Source organism: Pristiophorus japonicus, unplaced genomic scaffold, assembly GCF_044704955.1.
Source record: "Pristiophorus japonicus isolate sPriJap1 unplaced genomic scaffold, sPriJap1.hap1 HAP1_SCAFFOLD_1585, whole genome shotgun sequence".
NCBI lineage: Eukaryota > Metazoa > Chordata > Chondrichthyes > Pristiophoridae > Pristiophorus > Pristiophorus japonicus.
In genome coordinates, this window is record NW_027251263.1 from 893 (window position 1) to 17,981 (window position 17,089).

Sequence of the window (17,089 nt, forward strand, 5' to 3'; positions counted from 1 at the left end):
GAGGGAGGGAGGGAGGGAGGGAGGGGGATGAAGAGGGAGGGAGGGAGGGAGGGGGATGAAGAGGGAGGGAGGGAAGGAGGGGGATGAAGAGGGAGGGAGGGAGGGAGGGGGATGAAGAGGGAGGGAGGGAGGGAGGGAGGGGGATGAAGAGGGAGGGGGATGAAGAGGGAGGGAGGGACCAAGAGGGAGGGAGGGAAGGAGTGAGGAGGAGTGTGGAGGGGTGGGGGAAGGAGTGAGAGTGGGGAGAGGAGAGGGAGGAGAGGAGAGGAGGGGAGAGGGGAGTGGGGAGGAGGGGAGAGGGAGAGTGGGGAGGAGGGGGGGTGGTGGAGGCGGGAGGAGGAGGAGGAGAGGGGAGGAAGAGGAGGAGGAGGGACGGGGCGGGTCCTGTCCCGCGCCGCTCGGGGAGTTCAGTGATCGGGAGGTGGAACCGCTTCTTGCTGCTCGGAGGTTCTGGTGACCTTGCTGTGGGTATCGCTAATGGGGAATTCCGATTCCAGACCCGGACCCGGACCCGGACCCCTCTACCTGGGGCCCCGGGCCGGGAGCCTCGAACACCCACTGCCCTTCCGGAACCAGCAGTTCGAAGCTATCCGCAGCCACTGCCAGCGCTCGGAGAGCCTGTTCGAGGACCCGCAATTCCCCGCTCACCAGGAGTCTCTGGGCAAGAAAAAGGACCTCAGCATCGAGTGGATCCGAGCCACTGTGAGTGAGTGCGGGACAGAGGGACTGGACCAATGAACTAGACTGGACTAGGCTAAACTAATGGACTGGACTGGGCTAAAATGACCTGGGTTGAGGTTACGCTGATTTGAATTGTCAAGTTTCAGTCTGGTAATTCCAGAGCCTGAGAACGATTTCTGGACTTACCGATATTTAATAACGCACGGATTATTTCTGTTACTGCCCTACAATACAGAAAACATTTCGGCAATGATAGCGCTGTTTCATACTGTTCTTCGAGAATTAGAACCTTTCATTCTTGCGAGTGTGTCAGTATTTACAGGTGGTCCCCGGGAGTGTGTCAGTATTTGCAGGGGGTCCCCGGGAGTGTGTCAGTATTTACAGGTGGTCCCCGGGAGTGTGTCAGTATTTACAGGTGGTCCCCGGGAGTGTGTCAGTATTTGCAGGGGGTCCCCGGGAGTGTGTCAGTATTTACAGGGGGTCCCCGGGAGTGTGTCAGTATTTACAGGTGGTCCCCGGGAGTGTGTCAGTATTTACAGGTGGTCCCCGGGAGTGTGTCAGTATTTGCAGGGGGTCCCCGGGAGTGTGTCAGTATTTACAGGCTGGTCCCCGGGAGTGTGTCAGTATTTACAGGGTGGTCCCCGGGAGTGTGTTAGTATTTACAGAGGGTCCCCGGGAGTGTGTCAGTATTTACAGGGTGTCCCCGGGAGTGTGTCAGTATTTACAGGTGGTCCCCGGGAGTGTGTCAGTATTTACAGATGGTCCCCGGGAGTGTGTTAGTATTTACAGGGTGGTCCCCGGGAGTGTGTCAGTATTTACAGGGTGGTCCCCGGGAGTGTGTCAGTATTTACAGGGTGGTCCCCGGGAGTGTGTCAGTATTTACAGAGGGTCCCCGGGAGTGTGTCAGTATTTACAGAGGGTCCCCGGGAGTGTGTCAGTATTTACAGGGTGGTCCCCGGGAGTGTGTCAGTATTTACAGAGGGTCCCCGGGAGTGTGTCAGTATTTACAGAGGGTCCCCGGAGAGTATCAGTATTTGCAGGGAGTCTGCGGGAGTATACGTTTATTTGAGGAGTTCGTGGGAGTGTATCAATGTTTGCAAGTAGCCCTTTACACAGATAGGTTGAAAAGTACAATACCTGTACTAAATTGCACCACTCATTTCAATTTCCAGAGACTCTTTACGAACCCGCGTTTTTTTGTGCAGTCAGTCAGCACCACCGATATCTGCCAGGGAGAGCTTGGTAAGTGATGCCGACCATGAGATTCACTCAGTGAATCCTTTTCTTTGTTAAGTTTATAGAAGCACCTGACTCCTTTAGCTCAAAGTTGCCCTCACAATGCCTGTTGCATGGTGTGGTGCGATGCCTGATGCGAGGCTGTAGCTGGGAGCAAGTGCTTCCCTTTGTCTCAAGGGTATAGCTGGAGAGGAAGGGGTGTGGGGAACATGAAGAATTTTGAAAATAGAAGGTGTCATGTATGTATTCTTCATGTAACTGTAACCTTCATGTAACGACACTCTATACACCTAAGAAATGCACACATTGACCACGGGGTGAACATGTGGGAGACACTCCTCACCTGGTCATCCAGGTATTTAAAGGGAGGTCCCACGCAGGGTCATCACTCCTTGGTCCTGTGAATAAAGGTACAGGTCACAGAGTGACCTTGTCTGCAGTACATGCCTCGTGTTGATTTACAGTCGAGTGCAAGGCCACAACATTTGGCGACGAGAAACAGGAATCAACGGCTCACGAGAATGGCCACCGGTAGCACAGAGGAACGGTACTGTGTTGGTGAGGACTGGGACGATTTCGTTGCGAGGCTCCAGCAGAGCTTTGTCACGAAGGACTGGCCGGGAGCGGCAGCGGCTGACAAGCGAAGGGTGCATCTACTGACCAGCTGTGGACTGAAGACGTACGCGCTGATGAAAGACCCGCTCATACCCGAGAAGCCGGCGGACAAGACCTTTGAGGAGCTCAGCAAACTGATCGGTGAGCACCTCAAACCGACGAGCAGTATACACATGGCCCGACACCGTTTCTATACGCACCGCTGTCGGGAAGGGCAGAACACACCGGACTTTGTTGCGGACCTTCGGCGCTTGGCCAGCCTCTGTAAGTTCACAGACGCCTGCAGCGGGGAGATGTTACGGGATTTCTTCATTGAGGGCATTGGTCATGCCGGGATTTTTAGGAAGCTAATTGAGACCAAGGACTTGACCTTGGAAGCGGCGGCGTTGATGGCTCAAACCTTCATGGCGGGGGAGGAGGAAACCAAGATTATATACGCGCGCAACTCTGCTCCCAACGTGGCGATGGAGCAGGGAGTTAACATGGTAAACGCGACTCAGAACGCCGCAGGCAGGCAAGGGCAATTCGGCACCACCCAGGCAGTAACAGACTCTAGAGTGGGTCCTCAACAGAGACAATGGCAGGTTGAACAGACATTTACACCATCACAAGGGATAATACGTCCCGGGATGGGGCCATTGACACCCACTAACAGAGTGTCTCTTTGATTACTCTTGAGCAATCAGAGAGGAATGCCTGGTAACAGCTCTTTTGTTCACAACAATCTCAGCACATGCTGGAGGTGCGGGGGCAGACATGCTGCAAAAACCTACAGGTTTCAACAATTTATCTGCAGAAATTGTAACTGCAGTGAACATTTAGCCAGAATGTGCAGGCAGCCCGCAGCGAGGCTGGTTTACGAAGCATATGAACCACAAGAGGGGTCTGCAAGGCAGGGGTATGCCTGGGACACAGCAATGGATGCTGAAGTTCAGCGTGTTCAGGTGGCAAACATCCACAGCTCATACACAAGAACGCCACCTATGATGATGAGAGTACTGTTAAATGGCATCCCGGTACGCATGGAGCTGGACACAGGAGCCAGCCAGTCACTTATGAGTGTCCAACAATTTGAGAAACTGTGGCCACTCAGAGCTAGCAGACCCAAACTAGAACGCATTGAGACGCAATTACGGACGTACACCAAAGAGATCATCCCAGTGCTAGGCAGTGCAATGTTGGTGGTCACACATAATGGATCAGAGAACCGACTGCCACTATGGATTGACCCGGGAAATGGTCCCACACTCTTGGGGAGGAGCTGGTAGCCGAGATGAACTGGAAATGGAGGAATATGCATGCCATTTCATCTGTGGAGCGAAGTTCATGCTCACAGCTCCTACAAAAGTTTGAGTCACTATTTCAACCTGGTGTCGGTACCTTCAAAGGTACCAAAGTAGTGAGACGCATCACCCCGGACGCCAGACCAGTGCACCACAAAGCCAGAGCTGTGCCGTATGCGATGCGGGAGAAAATTGAGAGTGAGTTGGACAGGTTGCGAAGAGAGGGTATAATTTCGCCCGTTGAATTCAGCGACTGGGCAAGCCCCATTGTCCCTGTCCTAAAAACGGATGGCTCGGTCAGGATCTGTGGCGACTACAAGGCCACCATCAACCGAGTGTCACTACAAGACCAATACCCGCTTCCGAGAGCAGAGGATCTTTTTGCCACGCTGGCAGGCGGCAAGCTGTTCACCAAATTGGACCTCACTTCGGCCTACATGACCCAGGAACTGGCCAAAGAATCCAAGCTACTGACCACCATCACCACGCGCAAGGGGCTGTTTCTTTACAACAGGTGTCTGTTTGGCATTCATTCAGCAGCCGCTATCTTTCAAAGGAACATAGAAAGCCTGCTCAAATCCATCCCCGGAACAATTGTATTTCAGGACGACACCCTTATAACGGGTCGAGACACCGAGGAACACCTCCACAACCTGGAGGATGTGCTACGCTGACTCGACCGGGTAGGCCTGCGACTAAAGAAGTCCAAGTGTGTGTTTTTGGCCCCAGAGGTCGAGTTTTTGGGCAGACGGGATCCGGCCTACCGAATCCAAAACGGAGGCGATCCGTCGCGCACCCAGGCCCGGCAACATATCGGAGTTGCGTTCATTTCTGGAACTCTTGAACTATTTCGGAAACTTTCTGCCGAACTTAAGCACATTGTTGGAGCCGCTACACGTGCTCCTGCGTAAGGGTTGTGCTTGGTTTTGGGGGGACTGTCAGGAACGGGTTTTCAAAAGGACAAAGGGTGTTAAAAAAACAAGCCTGAAGGCTTTGTGTCTTAATGCAAGGAGTACCCGTAATAAGGTGGATGAATTAACTCTGCAAATAGATGTTAACAAATATGATGTGATTGGGATTACAGAGACGTGGCTCCAGGATGATCAGGGCTGGGAACTCAACATCCAAGGGTATTCAACATTTAGGAAGGATAGAATAAAAGGAAAAGGACATGGGGTAGCATTGCTGGTTAAAGAGGAGATTAATGCAATAGTTAGGAAGGACATTAGCTTGGATGATGTGGAATCTATATGGGTAGAGCTGCAGAACTCCAAAGGGCAAAAAACGTTAGTGGGAGTTGTGTACAGACCTACAAACAGTAGTAGTGATGTTGGGGAGGGCATCAAACAGGAAATTAGGGGTGCATGCAATAAAGGTGCAGCAGTTGTCATGGGTGACTTTAATATGCACATAGATTGGGCTAACCAAACTGGAAGCGATACGGTGGAGGAGGATTTCCTGGAGTGCTTAAGGGATGGTTTTCTAGACCAATATGTCGAGGAACCAACTAGGGGGGAGGCCATCTTAGATTGGGTGTTGTGTAATGAGAGGATTAATTAGCAATCTCATTGTGCGAGGCCCCTTGGGGAAGAGTGACCATAATATGGTGGAATTCTGCATTAGGATGGAGAATGAAACAGTTAAAACTTAAAGAAGGGTAACTTTGAAAGTATGAGGTGTGAATTGGCTAGGATAGATTGGCGAATGATACTTAAGGGGTTGATAGTGGATGGGCAATGGCAGACATTTAGAGACCACATGGATGAACGACAACAATTGTACATCCCTGTCTGGCGTAAAAATAAAAAAGGGAAGGTAGCTCAACCGTGGCTATCAAGGGAAATCTGGGATCGTATTAAAGCCAAGGAAGTGGCATACAAATTGGCCTGAAAAAGCAGCGAACCTGGGGACTGGGAGAACTTTAGAACTCAGCAGAAGAGGACAAAGGGTTTGATTTGGGCAGGGAAAATAGAGTATGAGAGAAAGCTTGCAGGGAACATTAAGACGGACTGCAAGCTTCGATAGATATGTAAAGAGAAAAAGGTTAGTAAAGACAAACGTAGGTCCCCTGCAGTCAGAATCAGGGGAAGTCATAAAGGGGAACAAAGAAATGGCAGACCAATTGAACAAGTACTTTGGTTCGGTATTCACTAAGGAGGACACAAACAACCTTCCGGATATAAAAGGGGCCAGAGGGTCTAGTAAGAAGGAGGAACTGAGGGAAATCCTTATTAGTCGGGAAATTGTGTTGGGGAAATTGATGGGATTGAAGGCCAATAAATCCCCAGGGCCTGATGGACTGCATCCCAGAGTACTTAAGGAGGTGGCCTTGGAAATAGCGGATGCATTGACAGTCATTTTTCAACATTCCATTGACTCTGGATCAGTTCCTATGGAGTGGAGGGTAGCCAATGTAACCCCACTTTTTAAAAAAGGAGGGAGAGAGAAAACGGGGAATTATAGACCGGTCAGCCTGACATCGGTAGTGGGTAAAATGATGGAATCAATTATTAAGGATGTCATAGCAGCACATTTGGAAAGAGGTGACATGATAGGTCCAAGTCAGCATGGATTTGTGAAAGGGAAATCATGCTTGACAAATCTGGAATTTTTTGAGGATGTTTCCAGTAGAATGGACAAGGGAGAACCAATTGATGTGGTGTATTTGGACTTTCAGAAGGCTTTCGACAAGGTCCCACACAAGAGATTAATGTGCGAAGTTAAAGCACATGGGATTGGGGTAGTGTGCTGACGTGGATTGAGAACTGGTTGGCAGACAGGAAGCAAAGAGTAGGAGTAAATGGGGACTTTTCAGAATGGCAGGCAGTGACTAGTGGGGTACCACAAGGTTCTATGCTGGGGCCCCAGCTGTTTACATTGTACATTAATGATTTTGACGAGGGGATTAAATGTAATATCTCCAGATTTGCGGATAACACTAAGTTTGGTGGCAGTGTGAGCTGCGAGGAGGATGCTATGAGGCTGCACAGTGACTTGGATAGGTTAGGTGAGTGGGCAAATGCATGGCAGATGAAGTATAATGTGGATAAATGTGAGGTTATCCACTTTGGTGGTAAAAACAGAGAGACAGACTATTATCTGAATGGTGACAGATTAAGAAAAGGGGAGGTGCAACGAGACCTGGGTGTCATGGTACATCAGTCATTGAAGGTTGGCATGCAGATACAGCAGGCGGTTAAGAAAGCAAATGGCATGTTGGCCTTCATAGCGAGGGGATTTGAGTACAGGGGCAGGGAGGTGTTACTACAGTTGTACAGGGCCTTGGTGAGGCTACACCTGGAGTATTGTGTACAGTTTTGGTCTCCTAACTTGAGGAAGGACATTCTTGTTATTGAGGGAGTGCAGCGAAGGTTCACCAGACTGATTCCTGGGATGGCGGGACTGACCTATCAAGAAAGACTGGATCAACTGAGCTTGTATTCACTGGAGTTCAGAAGAATGAGAGGGGTTCTCATAGAAATGTTTAAAATTCTGACGGGTTTAGACAGGTTAAATGTTGGGGAAGTCCAGAACCGGGGGTCACAGTCTAAGGATAAGGGGTAAGCCATTTAGGATCGAGATGAGGAGAAACTTCTTCACCCAGAGAGTGGTGAACCTGTGGAATTCTCTACCACAGAAAGTTGTTGAGGCCAATTCACAAAATATATTCAAAAAGGAGTTAGATATAGCCCTTTCTACTAGGGGGATCAAGGGGTATGGCGAGAAAGCAGGAATGGGGTACTGAAGTTGCATGTTCAGCCATGAACTCATAGAATGGCGTTGCAGGCTCGAAGGGCCGAAGGGCCGAATGGCCTACTCCTGCATCTATGTTTCTATGTTTCTGTGTTTCAATCGGGCGCGGAACCTGCTTTGTTCTAATAAGCTGTTGACCCTGTACAAACCCTGTAAGAAATTGGTTTTGACATGTGCTGCATCATCCTATGGGGTTGGATGCGTGCTGCAACAGAGTAATGATGAGGGCCAACTCCAACCTGTGGCTTATGCTTCCAGGTCGCTCTCCCAAGCAGAAAGGGGATATGGGATGGTTGAAAAGGAAGCACTCGCATGTGTCTACGGGGCAGAAGTTTCGAGTTAGAAACGGACCACAAGCCGTTAACATCCCTGTTGTCCGACAGCAAAGCTGTCAATGCCAATGCGTCAGCTCGCATATAGTGATGGGCTCTCACGCTGGCTGCGTATGACTACACCATACGGCACCAGCCAGGCACCGAAAATTGCGCTGACGCGCTCAGCAGGCTTCCACTGGCCACCACTGAGAGGGCAGCGGAGCAAAGCGCTGAGATGGTCATGCCTGTCGATGCTTTCGACAGCACAGGCTCCCCCATCACAGCCCGTCAGATCAAAACCTGGACAAACAGAGATCCCCTCCTATCCTTGATAAGAAATGTGTCCTGACTGGGGATTGGGTGCCCGCACACGGAGCATACCCTGAGGAGGTCAGACCGTTTCACAGACGGATGGATGAACTCTCCATTCAAGCCGACTGCCTACTATGGGGCTGCCAGGTAGTCATGCCCCAGAAGGGAAGGGAAGCATTCATCAGAGAATTCCACAGCGAGCACCCAGGCATTGTGCTAATGAAGGCCATTGCCCGGTCACATGTATGGTGGCGGGAATTGATGCAGACCTGGAACACTATGTTCACAGGTGCACGACGTGTGCTCGGCTGGGCAATGCCCCCAGGGAGGCCCCGCTCAGCCCGTGGCCCTGGCCCACCAGGCCATGGTCACGTATTCACGTAAACTACACGGGGCCCATTCATGGGGAAAATGTTCCTCATTGTGGTAGATGCGTACTCGAAATGGATCGAGTGCATCCTATTGAATTCGTGCACAACATCCACCACTGTGGAGAGTCTGCGTGAGGTCTTTGCGACCCACGGCTTGCCGGACATCCTGGTTAGCGACAACGGCCCGTGTTTCACTAGCTATGAATTCTGGGAGTTCATGTCGGGTAATGGCATCAAACATGTCAGGACGGCACCGTTCAAGCCGGCTTCCAATGGCCAGGCGGAACGTGCGGTCCAAATCATAAAACAAGGCATGCTTTGGATTCAAGGACCCTCCCTTCAATGCCGCCTATGGCGCCTCCTGCTGGCCTATAGGTCCCAACCGCATTCGCTCACGGGAGTCCTGCCAGCGGAACGACCATGAAACGTACACTTAAAACTCGGCTGTCCCTCATTCATCCAGTCCTGTCAAACATTGTTGAGGGCAAGCGCCAGTCCCAAAATGAGTGCTATGACCGTAACTCGAAGGGGAGACGTATAGAAATCGATGACCCTGTATTTGTCCTTAATCACGCTTTGGGGCCCAAGTGGCTCGAGGGTACTGTAATTGGCAAAGAGGAGAATAGGATCATAGTGGTCAGACTTAACAATGGACAGATATGCCGCAAGCATCTGGACCAAGTAAAAAAAAAAAAGATTCAGCATGGACACTGAGGAACCTGAGGAACATCATGAGATGCTGCCCACACCACTGCCAGAGAACGAGCAACAAGAACCGTCAGCAGCATGCACAGTCCCTGTGGTCAGCCCGGACGAGCCGGAATCACCACAGGTGACAGAGACGCATACCAAGGCTCAACAACCAGAGCCCCAACTGCGGCGCTCCACGAGAGAGCGTCGACCGCCTGAAAGTCTCAATCTTTGACCCAAAGACGTTGGGGGGGAGGTGATGTCATGTTTGTAATCTTCATGTGACTGTAACCTTCATGTAACAACACTGAACACAGTATACACCTGAGAAATGCACAACTTGACCACAGGGGGTGAACTTGTGGGAGACACTCCTCACCTGGTCATCCAGGTATATAAAGGGAGGTCCCACGCAGGATCATCACTCCTTGGTCCTGTGAATAAAGGTTCAGGTCACACAGTCTGTGCCTCGTGTTGATTTACAGTAGAGTGTAAGGACACAACAGAAGGTGTGCCACAACAGCTCAATCCTCTCATTTTCCCTCTGGTTCCCATCGCCTCACATAACAACTGACCAAGATCAATGTCAAACTGTCAGACAGCTCTTCTGACATTTGGCCTGAATCACAGTGAAAGGGCAGTGTAGAGGGAGCTTTATTCTGTATCTAACCTCATGCTGTACCTGCCCTGGGAGTGTTTGATGGGACAGTGTAGAGGGAGCTTTACTCTGTAGCTAACCCCGTGCTGTACCTGCCCTGGGAGTGTTTGATGGGACAGTGTAGAGGGAGCTTTACTCTGCATCTAACCCTGTGCTGTACCTGCCCTGGGAGTGTTTGATGGGACAGTGTAGAGGGAGCTTTACTCTGTATCTAACCCTGTGCTGTACCTGCCCTGGGAGTGTTTGATGGGACAGTGTAGAGGGAGCTTTACTCTGTATCTAACCCCGTGCTGTACCTGCCCTGGGAGTGTTTGATGGGACAGTGTAGAGGGAGCTTTACTCTGTATCTAACCCGTGCTGTACCTGCCCTGGGAGTGTTTGATGGGGCAGTGTAGAGGGAGCTTTACTCTGTAGCTAACCCCGTGCTGTACCTGCCCTGGGAGTATTTGGACCATACCAGACAGGTAGACTCGGTACAGTCAGTCCACTGGATAGCACGACCTTTGTGTCCATTCTTGGGGTCAGAGTTCGAGCGGGTCACGTGATTGATTCAGATTGTAGTAAACCCCAATGATTCTGTAATGCTAGCTGATTTGTTGGGTGAAATGTGACCCTTTGATCAGCTGCTTGTGCTAAGTTTAACGCAGAAAATGTAGATCGTGGGAAATGAGTTGTGAGTTTCGTGTGTTTTTTTTATTGGCCGGATGCACATTTCACGCTGGGGCTCGTCAATTACCAGTGCCAGCATTCTTCGTTCTGTTCTTGTCTAGAAGGAAAATGAGCGGCAATTATATGGCGGCTTTTCCAACCTCAATACATCTCAACGCTTTACAGTCAATACTTTTGTTGAAGTCTAGTCATTGTTGCAATGTCGGAAACGCCCAATGCCAATTTGTACGCAGCAAGTTCCCACATGTGATAACGTCCTGATCATCTCTTTACATTAGCTTTATTTGCAAAATAGTGGCCACGGGATCTTTTACGTCCACCTGAGAGAGCAGGGGGGGGCCTCGGTTGAACGTCTCATCCAAAAGACGGCACCTCCGACAGTGCGGCGCTCCCTCAGCACTGCACTGGGAGCGTCAGCCTGGATTTCTATGCTCAAGTCTCTGAAAAGCAGTGGCTTACACATATTTTTGTTCGATACGGGTATTAAGGGAGTTGGACGACGGGTGAGTAAATGGGATTGAGGAACAGATCAGCCAGGATCTCAGTCAGTGGTGGAACAGGCTCGAGGGGCTGAATGGCCTGTTCCTGTTCCTATGGTCACACAAGGCACGGTGAAGATTGCCGGGTTCCAGCTGACGCATTGCCCTGTGGTTTATTGTTCAGAGACTGACCTGTTCTCTGGTTACATTCTCTCTCTCTCTTCAGGCAACTGTTGGTTCTTGGCTGCCATGTCCTCGCTGACCCTGGACGCTCAGCTCTTCTCGTACGTGGTTCCAAGTGACCAGAGCTTTCAGAATCTGTACGCTGGGATCTTTCGCTTCCGGGTATGCGGCAAATGACAGAGCAGAGGCACCGGAGCTACAAATGTGTGCGTCTGTTTGCATGTGTGAGACCGTGTCTGTGTGTTTGTTTCTACCTGTATTTGTCCCTGTCCATGTATGTTCGTGTGTGTGTCCGTGTATGTTCATGTGTGTGTCCGTGTATGTTCGTGTGTGTATGCGTGTATGTTCGTGTGTGTGTCCGTGTATGTTCATGTGTGTGTCCGTGTATGTTCGTGTGTGTATGCGTGTATGTTCGTGTGTGTGCGTGTATGTTCGTGTGTGTGTCCGTGTATGTTCGTGTGTGTGTGCGTGTATGTTCGTGTGTGTGTGCGTGTATGTTCGTGTGTGTGTGCGTGTATGTTCGTGTGTGTGTGCGTGTATGTTCCTGTGTGTGTCCGTGTATGTTCCTGTGTGTGTCCGTGTATGTTCCTGTGTGTGTCCGTGTATGTTCCTGTGTGTGTCCGTGTATGTTCCTGTGTGTGTCAGTGTATGTTCATGTGTGTGTCCGTGTATGTTCATATGTGTGTCCGTGTATGTTCATGTGTGTGTCCGTGTATGTTCGTCTGTGTGCCCGTGTATGTTCGTCTGTCTGTCCGTGTGTGTTTGTCTGTGTGTTTGTCTGTGTGTTTGTCTGTGTGTTTGTCTGTGTGTTTGTCTGTGTGTTTGTCTGTGTGTTTGTCTGTGTGTTTGTCTGTGTGTTTGTCTGTGTGTTTGTCTGTGTGTTTGTCTGTGTGTTTGTCTGTGTGTTCGTGTGTGTGTGTTCATGTGTGTGTGTTCATAAGAACATCAGAAATAGGAGCAGGAATAGGCCATACGGCCCCTCGAGCCTGCTCCGCCATTTAATACGATCATGGCTGACCTGATCAGCTCCACTTTCCCGCCCGCTCCCCATAACCCCTTATCCCCTTATCGTTTAAGAAGCTGTCTATCTCTGTCTTAAATTTATTCAATGTCCTAGCTTCCACAGCTCTCTGAGGCAGCGCATTCCACAGATTTACAACCCCCTGAGAGAAGAAACTCCTTCTCATTTCAGTTTTAAATGGGCGGCCCCTTATTCTAAGATCATGCCCCCTAGTTCTAGTCTCCCCCATCAGTGGAAACATCCTCTCTGCATCCACCTTGTCAAGCCCCCCTCTTAATCTTATACGTTTCGATAAGATCTCCTCTCATTCTTCTAAATTCGTGCATGTTCGTGTGCTCGTGTATGTTTCTGTGTGCATCTTTTGTATTTTTGTGTGAGTGTTCGTGTACATTCATGTGTTCGTGTGTGCTTGTTTGTGCATGTGTGTGTGTCTTCATGTATGTTTTCGTACATGTGTCCCTGCGTATGCTCGCGTTGACTTATTGATTTACCCTGGACAGCTGTAGGAGCTACAGGTGACTCCAGTACCCCTGGGTTAGGGAGGATAAATCAGCCGGGGTTCCCAACTATCCTGTGGCCCCGGCTGTGAGAGTGAGCATGTGAGAGTGAGCATGTGAGAGTGTCTGTGTCTGTGTGTGTGTGTGTGAGAGAGAGAGAGAGTGTGTGTGTGAGAGAGTGTGTGTGTGAGAGAGTGAGAGAGAGAGTGTGTGTGTGAGAGAGAGTGTGTGTGTGAGAGTGTGTGTGTGTGTGAGAGTGTGTGTGTGTGTGAGAGTGTGTGTGTGTGTGAGAGTGTGTGTGTGTGTGAGAGTGTGTGTGTGTGTGAGAGTGTGTGTGTGTGTGAGAGTGTGTGTGTGTGTGAGAGTGTGTGTGTGTGAGTGTGTCTGTACTGATGTTCTTTGGGACTTGGCGCCTCCCACAGTGGAATAGTGCCCTGTCTAGACGTGTGAAGAATGGCCGCTTACACGAGGATGGTGCAGCACCCACGGAAAGATACCAGCGCAGGAATCCGCGTCTTCGGGAGAAAAAGGGAGGGACTAGGCGAGGGACGCGGTTAGTCGCAAGGACACGAATTTCAGCAAGTGCGTTTCATTTCTCCCCTTCCTTCCTGTCCTGCCCCTCTAGTTCTGGCAATACGGGAAATGGGTGGAGGTGGTCGTCGATGATCGACTCCCGACTGTGCACGGGAACCTGATCTACACCCGTTCGTCCTCACACAACGAGCTCTGGAGTGCTCTGCTCGAGAAGGCCTACGCCAAGTAGGAATTTACCATCAATCATTTCCTTCCACTTTACACTGTGCTGGCTGTTACCATATAGGAGAATTTCTATTTCAAAACTTTCTGTGTGAATTTTATACTCCAGTTGAGATGGTCATCATCGGAATAAAACACTTCTTATTTCAGCCAATCAGTGTAAAACCCTCTACACTCCCAGGTACAGGGGGTTAGATACAGAGTAAAGCTCCCTCTACACTATCCCATCAAACACTCCCAGGGCAGGCACAGCACGGGGTTAGATACAGAGTAAAGCTCCCTCTACACTGTCCCATCAAACACTCCCAGGGCAGGCACAGCACGGGGTTAGATACAGAGTAAAGCTCCCTCTACACTGCCCCATCAAACACTCCCAGGGCAGGTACAGCACGGGTTAGATACAGAGTAAAGCTCCCTCTACACTGTCCCATCAAACACTCCCAGGGCAGGTACAGCACAGGGTTAGATACAGAGTAAAGCTCCCTCTACACTGTCCCATCAAACACTCCCAGAGCAGGTACAGCACGGGGTTAGATACAGAGTAAAGCTCCCTCTACACTGTCCCATCAAACACTCCCAGGGCAGGTATAGCACGGGGTTAGATACAGAGTAAAGCTCCCTCGACACTGTCCCATCAAACACTCCCAGAGCAGGTACAGCACGGGGTTAGATACAGAGTAAAGCTCCCTCTACACTGTCCCATCAAACACTCCCAGGGCAGGTGCAGCACGGGTTAGATACAGAGTAAAGCTCCCTCTACACTGTCCCATCAAACACTCCCAGGGCAGGTACAGCACGGGTTAGATACATAGTAAAGCTCCCTCTACACTGTCCCATCAAACATTCCTAAGCCTTCGCCCCTCTGAGAGTTCATTGTAATAATGGCTCATTCTACAGAACACATCACGCCGCAGACGCGGTTTGTCTTTGAGCGGTGAGGTCAGGGTGAGTTACACAGGCACGGGGCCTGGTGCTGGAGCACAGTGTCTGGGGAAAGTGTTGGGAATGAGAGTGGACGGGCACTGTGAATAGTCAGGACAGTATCGACGGTTCGCAGTTCCGCTCTGGGGGGCTCCTCATTGGCCAGACACTTAACTGGACCAGCCACCTAAATACCGAGGCAACAAGAGCGGGTCAGAGGCTGGGTATTCTGCGGCGAGTGTCTCACCTCCTGACTCCCCAAAGCCTTTCCATCGTCTACAAGGCACCAGTCTGGAGTGTGATGGAACACTCCCCACTTGCGTGGATGATTGCAGCCTTTCCCTTTTGAAAGATAATGTTGAATCTGCTGCCACCACCCTGTCCATCAGCAGGCCGGGGCCATTAGAGGGAGCAGCGTGCAGCGACAGACCACTGCAGGGAGCAGCGCGTGCTGCTGCAGGAGGGCGACGGCTGACTGCAGTGCGGGCAGGTACAGCGAGGTCGGGGCGAAGGAGCGGCGAGGGTTCGTAGAGGGATGCAACCGGGGCCCAGGAGAGGCGAGAGTTCGGGGCCCAGGGCCCAGGGGCAGCACGGGCCCAGCCCACACTGTGCGATATGTGTGCGCGCACTAGGTCCGTGCAGCAGAGCTGGTCTCCAGTCGTCCTGGTTAACCCTTGCCACTGGACCAAGACCTCGCTCTGTCAAGCCTCGTGTGGTGGCTGGTGTGCAACGGCCACCCCACGTTAAAAAAATCCACCCACAGGCATCTTCCACCCTTCAGGATGTATTTCGGGATCCGGAATATTAGGTCCTTCATTGAAACACCTGCGAACTCATCCCTTTATGGTGTGGAAGCAAGTCATCCTCGATTCGAGGGACTGCCTATGATGATGATGATGTCCCCACTGTTTGAATATCTTGCTGCTGGGACCTGGGTGGTCTCTCTGCGTCAAGAGTGCGTGTTCGGGCAATGCACGTGGAGAAGCAGATTTTTTTTTTTTTCGTTCCTGGGATGTGGGCATCGCTGGCAAGACCGGCATTTATTGCCCATCCCTAATTGCCCCTTGAGAAGGTGGTGGTGAGCCGCCTTCTTGAACCGCTGCAGTCCGTGTGGTGAAGGTGCTCCCACAGTGCTGTTAGGGAGGGAGTTCCTGGATTGTGACCCAGCGACGATGAAGGAACGGCCGATATATTTCCAAGTCAGGATGGTGTGTGACTGGGAGGGGAACGTGGAGGTGGTGGTGTTCCCATGCGCCTGCTGCCCTTGTCCTTCTAGGCGGTAGAGGTCGCGGGTTTGGGAGGTGCTGCCGAAGAAGACTTGGCGAGTTGCTGCAGTGCATCTTGTAGATGGTGCACACTGTAGCCAGGGGGCGCCGGTGGTGGAGGGAGAGTGAATGTTGAAGGTGGTGGGTAGCGTGCCGATCAAGCGGGATGCTTTGTCCTGGATGGTGTCGAGCTTCTCGAGTGTTGTTGGAGCTGCACTCATCCAGGCAAGTGGAGAGTGTTCCATCACACTCCTGACTTGTGCCTTGTAGATGGAAAGGCTTTGGAGAGTCAGGAGGTGAGACACTCGTCGTAGAATACCAGCCTCTGACCCGCTCTTGTGGCCACAGTATTTATGTAGCTGTGGAATTATGTGGAATTCCAAATAAACTTCTTTACCCAGAGAGCGGTGAGAATGTGGAACTCGAGATGCCACAGGGAGTGGTTGAAGCGATTAATATCGATGTGTTTAAGGGGAGGTTAGACAAGCATATGAGGGAGAAGGGAATAGAGGGTTATGCTGATAGAGTTAGATGAGGAAAGACGGGAGGAGGTTCGAGTGGAGCATAAACGCCGGCATAAACTCAAGTGGAGCATAAACGCTGGCACAGACTGGTTGGGCCGAATGACCTGTTTCTGTGGCGTATATCCCGTGTAATTCTAGGTAATATTTTTTTCGAAAAGAAAATGAGGAATGGCTTTGAATAAAGAGACCACTGATGTTTAACTTCCTAAGCAGGCAGCCCAACAGCAGAACCTGGCTGTGTATCTAAACAGCCCCCTCTGGGAAACTTGTGCAACCGGTTTGTAATCAGACCTGGAGCGAAGTAATTTGCTATTGAAACCACAACATTGAATACTGCCCAAAACCCGTAACCCAATCCCACTCTGCGTTCCACATAGACTCACAGCGAGAAGAATTTTGTTTTTCACACAGCGGCTCGTGATGTGGAACGCGCTGCCTGACAGGATGGGTGGATGCTAAATTCGACCGTCGCTTTCGAAAGTGTAATACTTGATGAGGAAACATTTGCGGGCAATGTGGAAAGAGCAGGGGGGGGGAGTGGGGACTGATTGGATCGCTCTCTCAAAGAGCTGGCACAGGCATGATGGGCCGAATGGCATCCTGCGCTGTAATGCTGAATCTATGAGCACACAAACAAGCCATTCGGCCCACTTATCCCGTGCCAGCCTGCTCCCAGTCTAATTACTTCTACCCCATGTAATGTATTTGCTTCCTGGGTTCTTTGCTTAAACATTCATAGCAACACATTGCTATTAAGAACTAGTTGGTTTATTAGCAAAAGGTTTACCAATCACACTACACATTACCGGTTCATCCACCAGGCTCACAACCACCTGCCCCATCGTGGATCCCCCGAACCCA

At 50.8% G+C, this 17,089-nt stretch overlaps 1 protein-coding gene across 1 annotated transcript in view; it reads left to right on the forward strand.

The window, feature by feature from the left end:
• Positions 1–477: 477 nt before the first annotated feature.
• Positions 478–17,089, forward strand: part of LOC139243041 (calpain-2 catalytic subunit-like) — a gene marked incomplete at its 3' end in the record, with an annotated part of 54,729 nt that continues 38,117 nt past the window's right edge. Inside the window, exons 1-4 of the mRNA XM_070870653.1 lie at positions 478–702; positions 1,854–1,923; positions 11,288–11,406; positions 13,388–13,521. Of these exons, the coding sequence (XP_070726754.1) occupies positions 478–702; positions 1,854–1,923; positions 11,288–11,406; positions 13,388–13,521 (548 nt within the window). The remainder of the gene's footprint in view (positions 703–1,853; positions 1,924–11,287; positions 11,407–13,387; positions 13,522–17,089) is intronic.